Below are 17,903 nucleotides of genomic sequence, written 5' to 3' on the forward strand. Positions count from 1 at the left end.
GCCATAAACACTGGTGTACAAATGTCCATTCATGTTCCCACTCTTAGTCTCTCCAGGTATATACCTAGCAATGGGGTTGCAGGATCATATGGCAGCCCTAACTCTAGCCTCCTGCAGAATCACCATATTGCCCTTCAGAGGGGCTGCACCTCTCAGCTTCCCTACTGACAATGAATAGGTACAGCTTTCTCTCCGCATTTTCTCTAGCACTTGCTTCTCTTTGCTCATTTTTAAACAGGTTTATATGCACATCATAAATCCAACCTAAGTAAAAAAATCAATGGTTCCTTGTATAATCACATAACCAGGCTTTTGCCACCACAATCTATGTGAAGACATTTCCCTTTCTTCTGTAAAGAATACCATATCTTTCCACTATATGCCCCACTTGTTGACATTTATGTTTGGCATAATACCCTTGTTACATTCAGTGGACATACATTACAGTGTTACTGTTGACTATAGACCCTAGATTGCATTGATATTTTTTCCTGTATACCATCTATTTTCAATCCCTTACAATGTTGATGTTCATTTGTTCTCTCACGCAAAACCATTCTTATATCTGTACATTTACTTACCATCATTGTCTACTCTAGACATTTTTAAATTATACTGTCACAGTCTTTTTCCTTTATTTTTCCTTCTGGTGTCATACATGCCCCCAGCCCCACTTCTTTAACCATACTCACATTAGGCTTCATTCAATGTACTGACGTTATTGTGCTAGCATCAGATAGTATTGTGCTATTCGTTTCTCAATTTTTACAATCACTTCTGTTGTACATTCTTTACCCCTTCAGTGCCAAATGCTCAAACTCTTCCTCAATTTCCAGATAACCTGTATTCCTAATTTTAACTCTCAAAGTTCACTTATTAATGTTAGTTCATATTAATGAGACTACACAATATTTGACCTTCTGTTTCTGGCTAATTTCACACAGCATAATGTCCTCAAGGTTCATCCACACTGTTACATGCTTTCTGACTTTATTCTGTCTTACAGCTGTGTAATATTTCATTGTATGTATCTATCACAGCTTTTTTACCCAATGACTGCTGATGGACATTTGGACTGCTTGCATCTTTTGGCAATCATAATAATTCTCCTATAAACATTTATCTGCAAATGTCCATTTGTGTCCTTACCTTCATTTCCTCTGAGTATATACCTAGTGATGGGATTGCTGAATCATATGGCAATTCTATACTTAGTATGTTAATCAGGGTTCTCTAGAGAAACAGAAACAATAGGAGAGATCTGTAAATATGAGTTTTATAAAGGTGTCTTATGCAACCGTGGGAATGGAAGAGTCTAAAATCTGTAGGGGGGGCTGTGAAGCTGGTGGCTCCGATGAAGGGTTGAGATAACCTTCACAGGAGAGGCTGGCTGATTGAAGAAGCAGAGAAAGAGTCTCTCTTCTTCCTTAAAAGCCTTCAACAGCCTGGGGATTCTCATTGTGGGAGGCACACAGATCAGATTACATCTGATTGTAGATGTAATCAGACACAGATGCAATCCACTGACTTAATATACCAGCCTTCTGGTTTATCAACCAGCCATGACATCCTTGCAGCAACATCAGGCCAGTGCTTGCCTGACCAGACAACTGGGTATCATCACTTGGCCAAGTTGACATCCGAACCTAACCATCACATTGAGTTTCCCGAGGAACTGCCAAACTGCCTTCCACAGCGGCTGCACCATTTTACATTTCCACCAAAAGTGGATAAGTGTGCCTCTTTCTCCACATCCTCTACAGCCCTTGTCTTTTTTTTTGATAATGGCTATTCTAGTGGGTGTGAGATGATATTTCACAACGGTTTTGATTTGCATTTCCCTAACAGCCAGTGAAGTTGACCAGCTTTTCATCTGCCTTTTAGACATGTGAATCTCCTCTTCTGAAAAGTGTCTGTTCATGTCTTTTGCCCATTTCTTAATTGGGTTGTCTTTTTGTTGTTGAGTTGTAGAATCTCTTTATACATTCTGGACAGTAAACCCTTATCTGATATGTGGTTTGCAAATACTGTCTCCCATTGTGTAGGCTCCTTTTTACTTTCCTGGCAAAGTTCTTCAATGCACAAAAGTGTTTAAGTTTTAGGAGAGCCCATTTATCTATTTCTTTTTCCACTGCTCATGCTGAGTATGAGATCTAGGAAACTGCCTCCTATTACAAGATTTATAACATATTTTCCTACATTTTCTTCTAAAAGTTTTATGGTCTTAGCTGTAATGATTAGGTTTTTGGTCCATTTTGAGTTAATTTTTGTGTTGGGTGTGAAATATAGATCCTCTTTCACTCTTTTTCTTATGGATAACTAGCTCTCCAAACAGCATTTATTGAAGAGGCTGCTCTGTCCCAGTTGATTTGGCTTGACTGCCTTATCAAATATCTATTGTCTGTACATGAGATCTGGACACTCAATTTGATTCCATCCGTCCGTATATCAATCTTTATGCCAGTAACATGCTGTTTTGACTACTGGAACTTTGTAATATACTTTAAAGTCAGGTAATGTGAGACCATCACTTCATTTTTCTTTCTCAAAATATTTTTAGGTATTTGGGACACCCTGCCCTTCCAAATAAATTTGGTTATGGTTTTTCTATGTCTGCAAGGTAAGCTGTTGGGATTTTAATTAGTATTGCATGAATCTATAAATCAATTTGGGGAGTGTAATGGTTAGGGACATGTGTCAACTTGGCCAAGTTGTGGTATCTGTTTATCTGATTGGGCAAATGCTGGCCTGTCTGCTGCAATGAGGACATTTCATAGGATTAGGTCATGATCACGTCAGCTGCATCCACAGCTGATTCCATTTGTAATCAGCCAAAGGGGAGTGTCTTCTACAATTAGTGACGCTAAATCTAATCACCGGAAGCCCTTTAAGGAGGACTCAGAGGAGATAGGTTCTATTCCTGCTTCGGCTGGTGAGCCTCTCCTGTGGAGTTCATCCAGACCATCCATTGGAGTCATCGGCTTTACAGCCTGCCCTGTGGATTTTGGACTCTGCGTTCCTGCGGTCACATGAAACACTTTTATAAATTTTATATTTGCAAGTGTTCTCTGTTGATTCTGGTTCTCTAGAGAACCCTAACTAATACATCTTGGTACCAGGAATGCTTCTTAAGAAACTGAATCTTAAAAATGGGATTTTATGAATGGTTTTCTACTCTGACTGGACTCAGAGACACTAAGGACGCTGATTCCCATAATCAGAATGACACTCCCAATCTATGGAGTGAGTTGGCAAAAGAAATAGTCAAAATATCATCATTTGATTCTCCTAATCCTTCGCTTGTACGAAGACAGACTCTGGGGGATAATGTTTTTGACACCTTTACAGAGTTTTGTAGAAATAAGAGTTATAGAGATGTTGGTTGGTTGTTGTTAGATACACTGGCTATTGTTAAGCAGTGAAAGGGATGGGCTTAAGGCTTCAAACAAGAAGCTTAAGTGCTGTCTGAAAGATGTAGACATTTCTATGAGTATCCTGAAGGAAAATCTTATTTCCTGTAGCCGTAGACTTAAGATCTCTGAAAATCAGACTCAGAATCTTATTGTTAGAGTAGCAACTTTACAGCGTAAACTGAAATCTCAGTCTTGATGGTGTTTGCTGTTAAAGTAAGGGCATTGATTGGAAAGGAGTGGGATCCTGAAAAATGGGATGGTGACATATGGATTGATAATGATGTTGGGGGCGAGGTTGAAACCCTAGGCCATGCTGAGTCTTCTCTAGATAACCCTGTAATAGTCTGCCCTGAGGACAGAGCCGCCCCACCTCCAGCCTGCTTTGAGGAGTTGGCCACCCAACCTCCTTCTGAAGGGATTAGCCCTAGAGTGATTAATCCTGTTTCACCAGATGAAACTGCAAATGAAGGCCCTGAAGCAAATGGCTTGGAAGATATTTCTAATTCTTTTCATGACCCATCCCCACCACCCCTCATTTCTTCCAGACCTATAACTAGACTAAAGTCCCAACAGGCCCCTAAAGGTGAGGTACAAAGTATCACACATGAGGAGGTACGTTATACTCCTAAAGAACTGTGTGAGTTTTCAAATTTATATAGACAGAAATCAGGGGAATATGTGTGGCAATGGATTTTAAGAGTGTGGGATAATGGTGGGAGGAATATAAGGCTGGATCAGGCTGAATTTATTGATATGGGTCCACTAAGCAGAGATTCTGCATTCAATGTTATAGTCGAGCAGTTAGAAAAGGTGTTAACAGCTTGTTTGGGTGGTCAGTTGAAACATGGATCAAAAGGTGGCCAACATTCCCTGAGGCTGAAATGCCAGAACTGCCTTGGTATAATGTAGATGAGGGGATCCAGAGGCTTAAAGAGATTGGAATGTTAGAGTGGATTTATCATGCAAAGCCTGCTCTTACACCCCAGGAATGTCCAGAGGATGCACCTTTTACCAGAACAGTGAGAAATAAATTTGTGAGACTAGCACCATCATCCCTAAACAGCTCTGTGGTTGCACTTCTCTGTAGGTCAGATATTACTGTAGGAACTGCTGTCACTGAGCTGGAATCCTTAAACACAATGGGGATGACAGGATCCCGAGATGGCAGAAGCCAGGTGGCAGCATTTAATCACCAAAGACAGGGTAGACGTGGCTATTATAACAGACAGCAAACTCAAAGACGGCGTCAAAATTATATGACACGCAGAGATTTGTGGCACTGGCTAGTAAATCATGGGGTGCCTAGAAATACAATAGAAGGGCAGTCTACTAAATTCTTGTTGGAGCTGTATAAACAAAAGAGTTCTAGGTCAAGGGAACAGAAGTCTAACTTGAATTACAAAAACACAGAGTCACGGCCCCTTAATCAATTTCCAGACTTAAAACAGTTTACAGACCCAGAGCCCATTGAATGAAGGGGAGACCATGTCCCTTTGGGGGAGAAACCTGTTACACTGCCACAAGTTTATACTGTTAATCTTCCTCCAAGTCTTCCCCAAGGAGACCGACGGCCTTTTACCAGGGTAATTGTGCATTGGGGAAAAGGAAATGATCAGATATTTCAGGGATTATTAGACACTGGTTCAGAAGTGACATTAATTCCAAGGGACCCAAAACGTCACTCTGGACCACCAGTCAGAGTGGGGGCTTATGGAGGCCAGGTGATCAATGGAGTTTTAGCTCAGGTTCGTCTCACAGTGGGTCCAGTGGGCCCCCGGACCCATCCTGTAGTTATTTCCCCAGTTCCGAAATGTATAATTGGCATAGACATACTGAGCAACTGGTAGAATCCCCACGTTGGCTCTCTAACTCGTGCAGTGAGGGCTATTATGGTGGGAAAGGCCAAGTGGAAGCCACTAGAACTGCCCCTACACCAAGCAAAATAGTAAATCAGAAGCAATACCATATTCCTGGAGGGATTGCAGAGATTACTGCCACTCTTAAGGACTTGAAAGATGCAGGGGTGGTGATTCCCACCACATCCCCATTCAACTCTCCTATTTGGCCTGTGCAGAAAACAGATGGGTCTTGGAGAATGACAGTGGATTATCGTAAGCTCAACCAGGTAGTAACTCCAACTGCAGCTGCTGTTCCAGATGTAGTATCATTGCTTGAGCAAATCAATACATCCCCTGGTACCTGGTATGCAGCTATTGATCTGGCAAATGCTTTTTTCTCAATAGCTATTAGTAAGGACCACCAGAAACAGTTTGCTTTCAGCTGGCAAGGTCAGCAATATACTTCACTGTCCTACCTCAGGGGTATATCAACTCTCCAGCCCTATGTCATAATCTTGTTCACAGAGACCTTGATAGTTTCTGCCTCCCACAAGACATCACACTGGTCCATTATATTGATGATATCATGTTGACTGGACCTAGTGAGCAAGAAGTAGCAACTACTCTAGATTTACTGGTAAGGCATTTGCGTGTCAGAGGATGGGAGATAAATCCAACAAAAATACAGGGGCCTTCCACCTCAGTAAAATTTCTAGGTGTCCAGTGGTGTGGGGCATGTCGAGATATCCCTTCTAAGGTGAAGGATAAATTGCTGCATCTGGCCCCTCCCACAACCAAAAAAGAGGCACAATGCCTAGTTGGTCTTTTGGATTTTGGCAACAACATATTCCTCATTTGGGTGTGCTACTCCGGCCCATTTATCGAGTGACCAGAAAAGCTGCTAATTTTGAGTGGGGACCTGAACAAGAGGAGGCTCTGCGACAGGTCCAGGCTGCTGTACAAGCTGCTCTGCCACTTGGGCCGTATGATCCAGCAGATCCAACGGTGCTGGAAGTGTCAGTGGCAAATAGAGATGCTGTCTGGAGCCTTTGGCAGGCCCCTATAGGAGAATCACACACAGATCCTTAGGATTTTGGAGCAAAGCCTTACAATCTGCTGCAGATAACTACTCTCCTTTTGAAAAACAGCTTTTGGCCTGCTACTGGGCCTTAGTAGAGACTGAACGCTTAACCATGGGCCACCAAGTTACCATGAGACCTGAGTTGCCTATCATGAGTTGGGTGTTGTCTGACCCACCAAGCCATAAAGTTGGGCGTGCACTGCAGCACTGTATTGTAAAATGGAAATGGTATATACTAGATAGAGCCAGAGCAGGTCCTGAAGGCACAAGTAAGTTACCTGAAGAAGTAGCACAAATGCCCATGGTTTCTACTCCTGCTGCCACATTACCTTCCCTTTCTCAGACCAGAGCTATGGCCTCTTGGGGCGTTCCTTACAGTGAATTGACTGAGGAAGAGAAAACTCGGGCCTGGTTTACAGATAGTTTAGCATGATATGCAGGTACCACCCGAAAGTAGACAGCTGCAGCATTACAACCCCTTTCTGGGGTGTCCTTGAAGGGCAGTGGTGAGGGGAAATCCTCCCAGTGGGCAGAACTTCGAGCAGTGCACCTGGTTGTTCATTTTGCTTGGAAGGAAAACTAGCCTGAGGTGCGTTTGTATACTGACTCATGGGCTGTTGATAGTGGTTTGGCTGGATGGTCAGGGACTTGGAAAGACCATAATTGGAAAATTGGTGACAAAGAGGTCTGGGGAAGAAGTATGTGGATAGACCTTTCTGAGTGGGCAAAAAACATGAAGATACTTGTGTCTCATGTGAATGCACATCAGAGGGTGACTTCAGCAGAGGAAGATTTTAATAATCAAGTGGATAAAACGACCTGTTCTTTGGATACCACTCAGCCTCTTTCCCCAGCAACTCCTGTCGCTGCCCAATGCGCTCATGAACAAAGTGGTCATGGTGGTAGGGATGGAGGTTATGCATGGGCTCAGCAACATGGACTTCCACTCACCAAGGCTGACCTGGCTACAGCCACTCCTGAGTGCTCAATCTGCCAGCAGCAGAGACCCACACATAGCCCCCAATATGGCACCATTCCCCGAGGTGACCAGCCAGCTATATGGTGGCAGGTTGATTATACTGGACCACTCCCTTCATGGAAGGGGCAGCGATTTGTTCTAACTGGAATAGACATATACTCTGGATATGGGTTTGCATTCCCTGCGCGCAATGCTTCTGCCAAAACTACCATCCGTGGGCTTACAGAAAGCCTTATCCATCATCATGGTATTCCACATAGCATTGCTTCGGATCAAGGAACACACTTCACAGCAAATGAAGTGTGGGAATGGGTGCATGCTCATGGAATTCTCTGGTCTTACCATGTTCCCCATCATCCAGAAGCAGCTGGATTGATAGAACCATGGAATGGCCTTTTGAAAACTCAATTACGGTGCCAACTGGGTGGCAAAAACTTGAAAGGCTGGGGTAGTGTTCTCCAGGAAGCTGTGTATCCTCTGAATCACCATCCACTGTATGGTGCTGTTTCTCCCATAGCCAGGATTCATGGGTTCAGGAACCAAGGGGTGGAAATGGGTGTGGTACCACTCACTATTACCCCTAGTGATCCACTAGGAAAATTTTTGCTTCCTGTCCCTGCTACCCTGAGTTCTGCTGGTCTACATGTTTTAGTTCCAAAACCGGGTGGGCTTCCTCCAGGAGAAAGAACAATGATACCACTGAACTGGAAGTTAAGATTGCCACCTGGTCACTTTGGGCTACTTGTGCCTCTGGAGTAACAAGCCAAGAAGGGGATTACATTATTGTCTGGGGCAATTGACCCTGACTATCAGAAGGAAGTAGGACTGCAACTACATAATGGAGGTAAAGAAGAGTTTTCTTGGAATATAGGAGATCCCCTAGGGCATCTATTAGTACTACCATGCCCTGTGATTAAAATCAATGGAAAACTGCAACAACACAATCCAAGCAGGACTACTAATGGCTCTGAAATTTCAGGAATGAAGGTTTGGGTCACCCCACCAGGCAAAGAACCATGGCCAGCTGAAGTGCTTGCTTTTTCTTTTGTTTTTCCATTAGTCCTACCACCTCTCTTTTGGGGATGTGGGCCCAGATTCATGGTTCCTTTAGTGTTCACTCCAGGTTTATCTGTGCTTGGGACTTGTTCTCAGCAGTCAGCATTTATAAATTAATTCTACAATTAGAGATTGGCTGAGCTAATTCCTTGCTACTAGTAAAGTCTGTTTCCTTTTCCCTTGGAGAACCAGCCTGCCATGTCTGGAGTACAGAAGGGGCTGGCCTCTGCAGCTTGCGAGACTTACAGTTCTATGTGGGATCTCAGTCATCCCATCCATTCAAAACTGGTGTATGAGGTGTATCCAATCACTGATGTCTCCCCAACAGTTGTGCCATACAGGTTCTGGCTATTATTTACTAGCTGCTCTGGAGGACAAACTAAACTCCATACTTCACTATGCCACCAACTTTCTATTAGGTACACTTAACATAAAGTTTTTTGCCTTTTTAAAAATTTTATGACTAGGTAACACATTCATATAGTTCAAAAGAAAATCAAGGAATGAAAAGCTAGAGAGTGAAATCCCACCTTTGTCCCCTGATTTCCCCTCTACAGCAAATATTCACTTATTAATTTTTGTATCTTTTCACAATTTCTTTCTGCAAATATTAAAAACACAAATATATGACATTTAAATTTTTATCTATGTGGCATTATAAAGCATCAGAAATTACTAGGCATTTAAACATGTTTGAATTTGGAAATGTACTGAGTCATAAGTTGGGCACCAAAATTAAAAAAAAAAATTTTTTAAAGTTGTTTGTTTCTAGTACCTTTCTGAGGATTTCTATGGACCAATTCATACTAATTAAGAAAGGTCAATGGAATTGAAATTACATTTGAATTTAAATAAAATCCAAATAAACAAAACTTCCATTACAATGATTATTTTATATAAACAGTAAACTCAAATGAAGGTAACCAGGTCCTGCCAAAGAACTTGCTTTAAGCAGGAATTCCACAAGATTTGTCAAGGTCACAAGAGTGGGAAAACAGATCCTCAAAGAACTAAAAAGTTTATTCTTAATAGTTTTGCATATTTCCCCTAAAAAAAAGTGTTTACATTATTAACTTTAGCACTGCAAAAAAAAAAGTAATTCCAAATAAATAAAGCTTTAGCATTTGGGCCACAAAGTTCAAATTCTCTTGGTGTAAATTGAAGTAAAAGGCCACTCTATATTGAAGGGATAATTTTCATTGTTTGCTCCACCATTTACCAAGCCTAGTGTGCAACACATTCCTTCATTTTATGGATTCTAGAGTTCTGAAGAAATTTCATTTTTTTAAATCTCAAACGTTCCAACTTACAAATCTGCTCTTAACATAACCTAAAGTTGGAATTCCAATATTCCTATGGCTAAATAAAGGTAAAAATGCCTGATATGATGTTATATCAGTATAACAAGTATCTTTTTATACAAGTATCCCAAACAAAATGAGGGGAAAATTACCAAAACTTTAAAAAATATATTTATATATCTCTTATATTGTGAACATAATTAACATCCCTGAAATACATAGTTGAATGTAGTTAAAAGGGGAATTTTTAGTTACAAGATAATTAAATTTGAGTTTATATACTTATAGCTATTTCAATGGCTTGTTCCATTGAGATAAGAAAGAATGCCTTAACATCAGTCAGCTTGTACTTAAACTATATTCTAAGGGATACATTAAAGTATTAATTTCTTAAATATTTAATGGTGGCTTTTAAAATATCTTTTATGTGAACTAGGATTTTGATTAAAAAAATGTCAGATAGAGGGCATTATGCAACTAACAACGGCTGATTTTTGTGAACCTAAAATATAATGTAAGGTAGTTAATTACTAATCACTAAGGAAAGATTATGGCACATTGTTATATGATTCCTGGTAATGTACTTTTATTACTGGGCAACATCAGAATCATCATTTCAAACCCTATGTCAAACTAAGTGAATTCTTTAAACAAATAGAGAACAGACCTTCACTGTTCATTTCTTTTCATTCATTCATCCATATTGGAGATTTAAGAACAAAATGGACATTGTTCCTGCCCTTACAGAAACCTGCTGTCTAACATGGAAGACAGACATTAATACAAACACAAAATTCTAGAATGAAGCAGAGCACAGAATACTATAAACATATATAACAGGGGGAACTAACATAGCCAAGGGAATCAGGGAAGGTTTCTCTGTGAACAAAATATTAAGCTGAAATCTAAAGGATTTCTAGAAGAGACACTGCCTACTCCATGGACTGTAAGAACTAGGAACAAGGGAAAACACTGGTGGCTGTAGCTATTCTGTACAGTACATTAGGTGTGCAAGCATAATTTTAAACAACTCTAAACATGCCAAGAGGTAGGAAACTCTTAAGGCATAGTATCTTTGTGAAATTCATAACTGAAAGTTAGGATCCTTGTAGCAAAGATAATGAAAAATTAAATATACAAAACCAAAAATTTCAAAAAAAAATTATAGGCATGTATGAAATATAATCAACAGCTACAAAGTAAAGTTATATTTCTATTTTTAATTTATTTTAATACCTTTTTTCCTCAAGTGACTCATGATTAGTATAGTAAAATTGGAATATACAGACTAAGAAATTTTTCTTAACTTTATCAACAATGCTACCATTTAGATAACCACTACTAATATTTTGGTACACAAGACTCCTAATATTTTTTTCTATTAATAGTCAGGATCATCCTCTGAAAAAATAACAAGTAAAAATGTGAAATAAACTCAATAAAAAAAACCAAACCTTTTAAATTTAAAAATTACTTTCTAAGGAAAAAAGCTATAAATATTACTTTTAAATACATTATGAAATTTCAAAGCATTGTTGCATTTGTGTTTTTTAAGACAGGAAATTATTTTCAAATCTCTTATTTGATAAATTATAACAGCAAAATTACACTCATGCTTTAACTTACTGTCAGATTATGGCAGTATTATTTTGCCACCTGTGTAGAACTTTATCTGAGCAGCAAAACCAAAATATAACACTAAAATTTTCAAGTTTAAATGCTCATCTACCATTGGGTCTCAATTTTCTCTCCAAAAAATACAGAAAACAGATTGAGACAAGTTCCTTAGAAACAGGTGACTCTGCATGGCCCTCACCTTGCTCGACTGCACGCAGCTCTCCGCAGTTCTTGTATTAACTGACCAGTGCATTCCGGTTCTCTACTGGCCGCCTGCAGCAAGGCTTTCCTAAATGTATGCCGGCATTTCTTTTGACGAGATTCTGCCCGCTCCAGGCGGCAGAGGTGCTTATATTTCTGCTGAAAGTAAGTGCAAAGTTGGGTCACCCTGGAGCTCCTACTCTCCATATCATCATCATCAGACCTGGAGAGAGCAGGGAGAAATGAAAGCCTTATTACACTTTCAGCTCGTTAAGGAAAAGGAGGATGAGGAAGGGTGGTTGGTTATAGCTTCATAGGTCTACCAGAAATAGTGCTGTGAATTCTTAACAGTACATTATCAAAGAGTTCCTCATTTAGATGTGCTAGTTTTTAACTACTTTTGCATTGCTAAGTACTTAAGAATTTTGACTGTGGGGATCACAATCATTCTACTGTGAGGTGTTTTTTTTTTAAACCACAGGAGGTATCCTAGATAGCATTTAATAGCAAGGATTTCACATGGGTGCTTTTCTCTCAGATACAAATGTCTAATGATTGGTGGCCACTGCTGCAATGTTGTGTTGAAAAGGATGTCAAGGGCACATCTAGGCTCAACAAGAAAGAGTGTAATCATTTGATAGTAATCTACCACCAGTGAGATTAAAAACGTCACTTTTCTATGGAATAAGTGTAATATCACTTTTTACTATTAGAAATAATGCACTTTAGACTTGAAATCTGACCTGTGCTATTTTCTTTCTCTTTTATCATAATATAAATACAACATAGTTGACACTATGGACTACACACTATCTTTTTAAATTTCTATAAATCATAGGTTGGTTTCTCTCAAGCAGTATTATTTTTCTTTCCCTCAGAAAAACCTATAATAGGCTACTCTGTAAACTTCTATTTAATATTTCTCATAAGAAAAATGTTCTCTTCACTATAGTTTCTACTACAGACATAAATTGAAAGATTTTACCTCAATCTTTTCATCTATTCATGATTCAACATTTACTGTGTGTGTACTAATATGCTAGGCACTATGCAGGGGATATAAAACAGGTCGAAGAGTTTGCAGTATAATTTAACAAATTTCAAAAGTTAGATAATTCAAAAGTGGGTAGGATCAATAACTAAAACTGTGGGCCATGATACAATAATCTGGCCACAGATAATTTAAAAATCTAGGAGCTTTTTAAAATTTCAGATTCCAGATCTACTAAACCAGAATCTCCATTGATAGCATTTAATAGCAAGGATTTCACATGGGTGCTTTTCTCTCAGATACAAATGTCTAATGATTTATTTTCAATTATTCTCTGAGGTCTCACAGCAGGTCTTCATTTGGGAGTTCTAATAAAACCAGCAAATGCTATAAATATCTTTAATGCAAGGTAGAGAACAATAAGCACCACAAGAGAGGTATAGATAAAGTGTTTTGTAGTTTATAAGAACAATTTCTGGATGCCAAGATTATAGGAGAGGCTCTGCAGAGGAGATGCCAAGATTATAGGAGATGGCTTTGCAAGGTTTAGAAGAACTAAACATTGAAGACAGGATAGAATATGAAGATGAGAAAAAAGGGTACTTTCACATGGATAAAACAATAAAAGCAAAAATACAGAGATGGTCAGGATGGGGAACAGCAAGTACTAAGTAGCTCAGTTTGGCTAAGTATAGGGTGTGACGGTAGGTAAAATAAACTTTCTAAACCTAAACCCAAATGCCAGGTTAAAGGGTTTAGCCTTCATTTCAAAGACAACAAAGAATCTTTGTAGGTTTTTAAGAAAATGTATAATAATCCATTTATTATTAATAAATAAATCATTTATTAATTTATAAATAAATAATTAATATAAATAATATAAATAATTTATAAATTTTATTTATCTATTAATTTTCTCATGCAGTGCATGAGAAAAATGACACTTGCAGAATAAATGGAAGAAGAGATGAAAGAGGAGAGCAGTAAGAAAATTATTATAAAACTCCAGGTAAGAGATAATAAGGACTCACACTAACATGGCAGCCACAAGACTGAAGAATATGAGCAATAAATGGCTTAGAGTACATACCCTGGAAAAACACCTTCTTAAACTTAATCCATTTCTGTGGGTGTGAACCCTTGTCAATAAGACTTTTTGATGAGGTCACTTTGGTTAAGGTGTGCCCCAACTGAATCAGAATAGGTCATTATAGAGCCTACTGAAGACCTTATTGGGAATGCCACAGAGGGAGAAAGCCATAGGGAGCAGCCAGAAGCTGGAAGACAACAGAACCTGGAAGAGAAAGGAGAAGCCAGGAGAGGTCATCATTTACACTGGCATGTGCCAAAAGTCTATGGCCAAGGATTGTCAGGAGTGAGTTCCAAAATGTGACAATCTTCTAGGAGAAAGTATCGCCTTGGGATGCCTTCATTTTGGACTACTCGTAGCCTGAAAACAGTGAACCAATAAATTCCCATTGCTTAAGCTATCCATTGCATGGAATTTGCTTTAGCAGCCAAAAAACTAAATGAAGAGGAATAAGACATACTTTGTCAACTGGATAAGAAAGATGGCAGGGGCAGTAATCACTCCACTATTCTACTGGCAAAGAATAAGGATGTGGTATCACCCACAAAATAAGGAGCAAGAACAAGAGAAGATTTTGGGTAAGAAAGAACTTCCTTCTCAGATTTAACAAATTTAAAGTAGAGGAGGAGTATCAAGGAAAGGTAGAGAAAAACCATTAGAAATGATAAATTGGAGTATACATAGGGAAGAGATACAAAATTTAGAGTGAACCAACTAACAACTGAAAGACATGAGAATGACTAAAAGCAAAAAGCCACAGAGATAGTGGAAAGAATAAAACATAAAAGAGTCATCATCATAAAATAATTAACTCAAATTGGTGATTGGATATAAAGGATAAGAAAGTCAATAAGGGCTCAATGGCTTTAAATCCAAGTAACTAGGAGAATCAAAGTGTCATTAACAGAAAAAGAAAAGTGAGGAGAAACAGCAAGTCTTAAAAGTAGTTCAAGCTCGGGCAGAAATAATTTGTCGAAATTATTTGAAAAGACTCTAGTACTGCAGGGAGGATGGATTAGATGAGGCGATGTCTGATACAGTTCTAAACTAGAAATCTCCAAGATGCTTCCTACATTAATATTTCAAACCTGGTTGCTGAGGAAGAGTGGTAAACTGAGAAAAGAAAGACTTGAGCTGAAATCTGTTTCCTGTCATTTCTCAGGAGTAAGAGAGCCAAGCACCCAATGCATTCTCAGTGTTGTTACTTTCCTTCCATTATTACTTTTTCTCATCTGTAAAATGAAAGATATAGTTATCCTATCTACTTTTAGAGGTTGTTAAGAAAATGAAAAAGAAATGATATATGTGAAATCACAATATAATACAAGTATTAATTATTAAAAAGCCGCTAATGACCTCAACTACAGAGCAGTAAATTCCAAAGTTAACTTTCTAAGAGTTCAGGCTTTTCTGCAGTCTCAAAGTATGAGATGAAATTCTGCAGATAAAATTCATTTTATCAATTTTATTAAAACAACAGAAGCATAGGCAGTGGGAGAGCCACGGCTGTAGCAGGACTGCCCACCAGCACTTCGCAGCCGTGCCTGCACAATGGGACCAGCAGCGAGAGCAGTGGTTACAGAGCCTGGAGGACTTCATTGCCAGAACCTCCTTTTTCAAGAGAGTGCCCCAGGGCACGCCCTAAGCCAGCTAGCAAAATGTGAAAAGAGAAGGAAACCCACAATTACCTCACCAAAGAGGAAATTAAAGAGAAAGTTCATAAATACAATTTAGCAGTCAAAGACAAATTGAAGACGACCTTGGATTTAAATGAGATTTACACTAGCTTCATTAAAGTACAGATGGAACTCTGCAAGCCTTCACAGATTTCTCAGAACCCTGGAAAATTCACTTCCAATAGCAATAGCTGTATGAACACATTTCATACCAACGGCACAAACACTGTCTAGGAAGTGATTGAGGCCCTGCTCAAAAAAGTTTCTCATGACCAATAGCCCTGCCAAGTCTGCACATTTTATAAGCATTGCCACAGGGAAGATCAAGTCTATGCCTGCAAGCTTTCAGACCAGGAATATTTGCTCCATCTGTATTTGATAGCACTGCCCAGGACAGCCACACTCAGTTTTTATTCTTTGTGAACATGACATTGGAGAGTGGAAAGCCTCCAGTGTTCCGGAATTACAGAATTCTTGCACATCTTGGACAAGGAAGAAGATGAGCAGCTGCAGAACCTAAAGAGGCTCTATATGGCCTACAGACACAAGCTTGAAGAAGCCCTGGGTGATGTGTGGAAGCCCGATGAAGGCTTGGGGCTCACAGCCACTGAGGGGCTGTGCTGGCTTTTCAGAGTGTACAGAACATGGTCAACCTATGTATACAGCAACAGCAAGCATTCTTCTCTCATCAAAGAGCTGTTTTCTTGCCCCATGATGCGAGGGTCTTCTCTAAACTCTAGATTTAGTTGCCCAAACCCTGGGTCACACAGTATCCTGCATCTTAAGTATCCTGTGTAAGGGTCTCTGAAAGTTCCAGTCAAGATATAGCCCTGCAGTGTGACCTCTCAGCAAGCTGTCAATCTGTGGCCATCACAGGCAGCATCCTAGAGTGCTATGAAGCATCAACTCTGTTTCCCTACTCCTCTTTTTTTTTTTTTTTAAGTTATTTTAATAATGTGATGATGATATGATGTTAAACTTAGGATGGGCAAATGATTTTTTAAAAACTTAACAAGGAATCTATTTGAATACTTGAAAAAAAAAAACCACCAGCAGCAGCAAAAAGGTAATACCTCGGACAAAAATAAAGAAATAAGAAAGAGGCACTAGAAAGAGGCACACGTATTGAGGGAATGAGTTTAATTTTAGAAATGCTAGATTTAGGGTATTGACACAGTACAATGAGAAATTTCCATGACATATTTCAAGCTCAGAAGAAAGGTCAGACATGAGAAAAATATTTGGGAGTCATCCATGTGGAGATAATAATTGAAATAAACAAAAAAGCGAAAAGATTTATGGCAATATGGCAGGTTAGATATTTAAAGGGATTTTTCTACTTTATAGTAACTACATACTAGATAAAATATGCTTATGGATACACTGTTGGTCTCAAAGGAAACAGGAATCTCTTTCCCAAATTGCTTAGTCAAATTAAAAAAAAACAAAACAAATGATTATGAGTGCTGAATCATTATATTGATTCTTCTTTTACTCTCAGATACCTTAGAGCAGCTAGAACTAAAAACCTAAGTGTGCTGGTTTGAAATGAAGTATGCCCCCTAGAAAATCTATGTTTTAATCAAAATCCCATTTCACAAAGGTGGAGTAGTCCCTATTCAATACTGTATGTTTGAAATTGTAATCAGATCATCTCCCTGGATGATGTGATTTAGTCAAGAGTGGCTATTAAACTGGATTAGGTGATGACATGTCTCTACCCATTTGGGTGGGTCTTGATTGGTTTATTGGAGTCCTATAAAAGAGGAAACATTTTGGAGAAGGAGAGATTCAGAGAGAGCGGACAATGCTGCAGCACCATGAAGCAGAGAGTGCAGGAGCCAGCGACCTTTGGAGATGAAGAAGGAAAATGCCTCCGGGGGAGTTCCATGAAACTGGAAGCCAAGAGAGAAAGCTAGCAGAGTGTCGGCTATGTGCCCTTCCAGTGGAGAGAGAAGCCCTGAACTTCATCGGCCTTCTTGAACCAAGGTATCTTTCCCTGGTTGCCTTAGATTGGACATTTCTATAGACTTGTTTTAATTGGGACATTTTCTCAGCCTTAAAACTGTAAATTTGCAACTTATTAAATTTCCCTTGCTAAAAGCCATTCTGTTTCTGGTCTGTTTCTGGTCTGTTTAGCTAACAAACTAGAACACTAAGGTAGTGGAATTGTAACCCATACCAAACTCTGAAATATGTTCTACAATCAATTATTGCAATGTACTTTGAAATTTATTGTTTTTTGTATATATGTCATTTTTCACAAAAAAAAAAGAAAAAAAAGAAAAGGAAAAGTATAATAGAGAAGATAAAATTTAACCAATGAAGATGACTGCTAAATCAAAATATTGATATTTCTTTTGGTCTCCAGTGTCTTGGAGCAACTAGAAGAAAAAATGAAAAATCATGGAACTGTAATCCATACCAAACTTTGTAATCTGTTGTACAGCTACTTGTTGGAATGTATTTGGAAATTTATTGCTTTTTTGTAGATATGTTATTTTTCACAATTAAAAAAACATTAAAAGCAAACCAAAACACAATGAGGTACCTTTCATACCCACTAGAATGTCTACTATTAAAAAAGAAAAAGGATTTCTCACTTGTCATGCCAGAGACCCAGGTTCGATTCCTGGTGCGTGCTCATGCAAAAAAAAAAA

General features: G+C 38.9%; 1 protein-coding gene and 1 pseudogene across 4 annotated transcripts in view; one reads left to right on the forward strand and one right to left on the reverse strand.

The window, feature by feature from the left end:
- The window catches only part of INO80D (INO80 complex subunit D), a 106,447-nt gene that overhangs the window by 25,868 nt on the left and 62,676 nt on the right, over positions 1-17,903 (reverse strand). For all 4 annotated transcript variants that reach the window (XM_077154822.1, XM_077154819.1, XM_077154820.1 and 1 more), the window contains exon 6: positions 11,485-11,709. In XM_077154822.1, coding sequence (XP_077010937.1) covers positions 11,485-11,709 — 225 coding nt within the window. The remainder of the gene's footprint in view (positions 1-11,484; positions 11,710-17,903) is intronic.
- On the forward strand, positions 13,433-16,041 carry LOC143676846 (ras association domain-containing protein 3 pseudogene; annotated as a pseudogene).

Source organism: Tamandua tetradactyla, chromosome 3 (genome assembly GCF_023851605.1).
Source record: "Tamandua tetradactyla isolate mTamTet1 chromosome 3, mTamTet1.pri, whole genome shotgun sequence".
Lineage (NCBI taxonomy): Eukaryota > Metazoa > Chordata > Mammalia > Pilosa > Myrmecophagidae > Tamandua > Tamandua tetradactyla.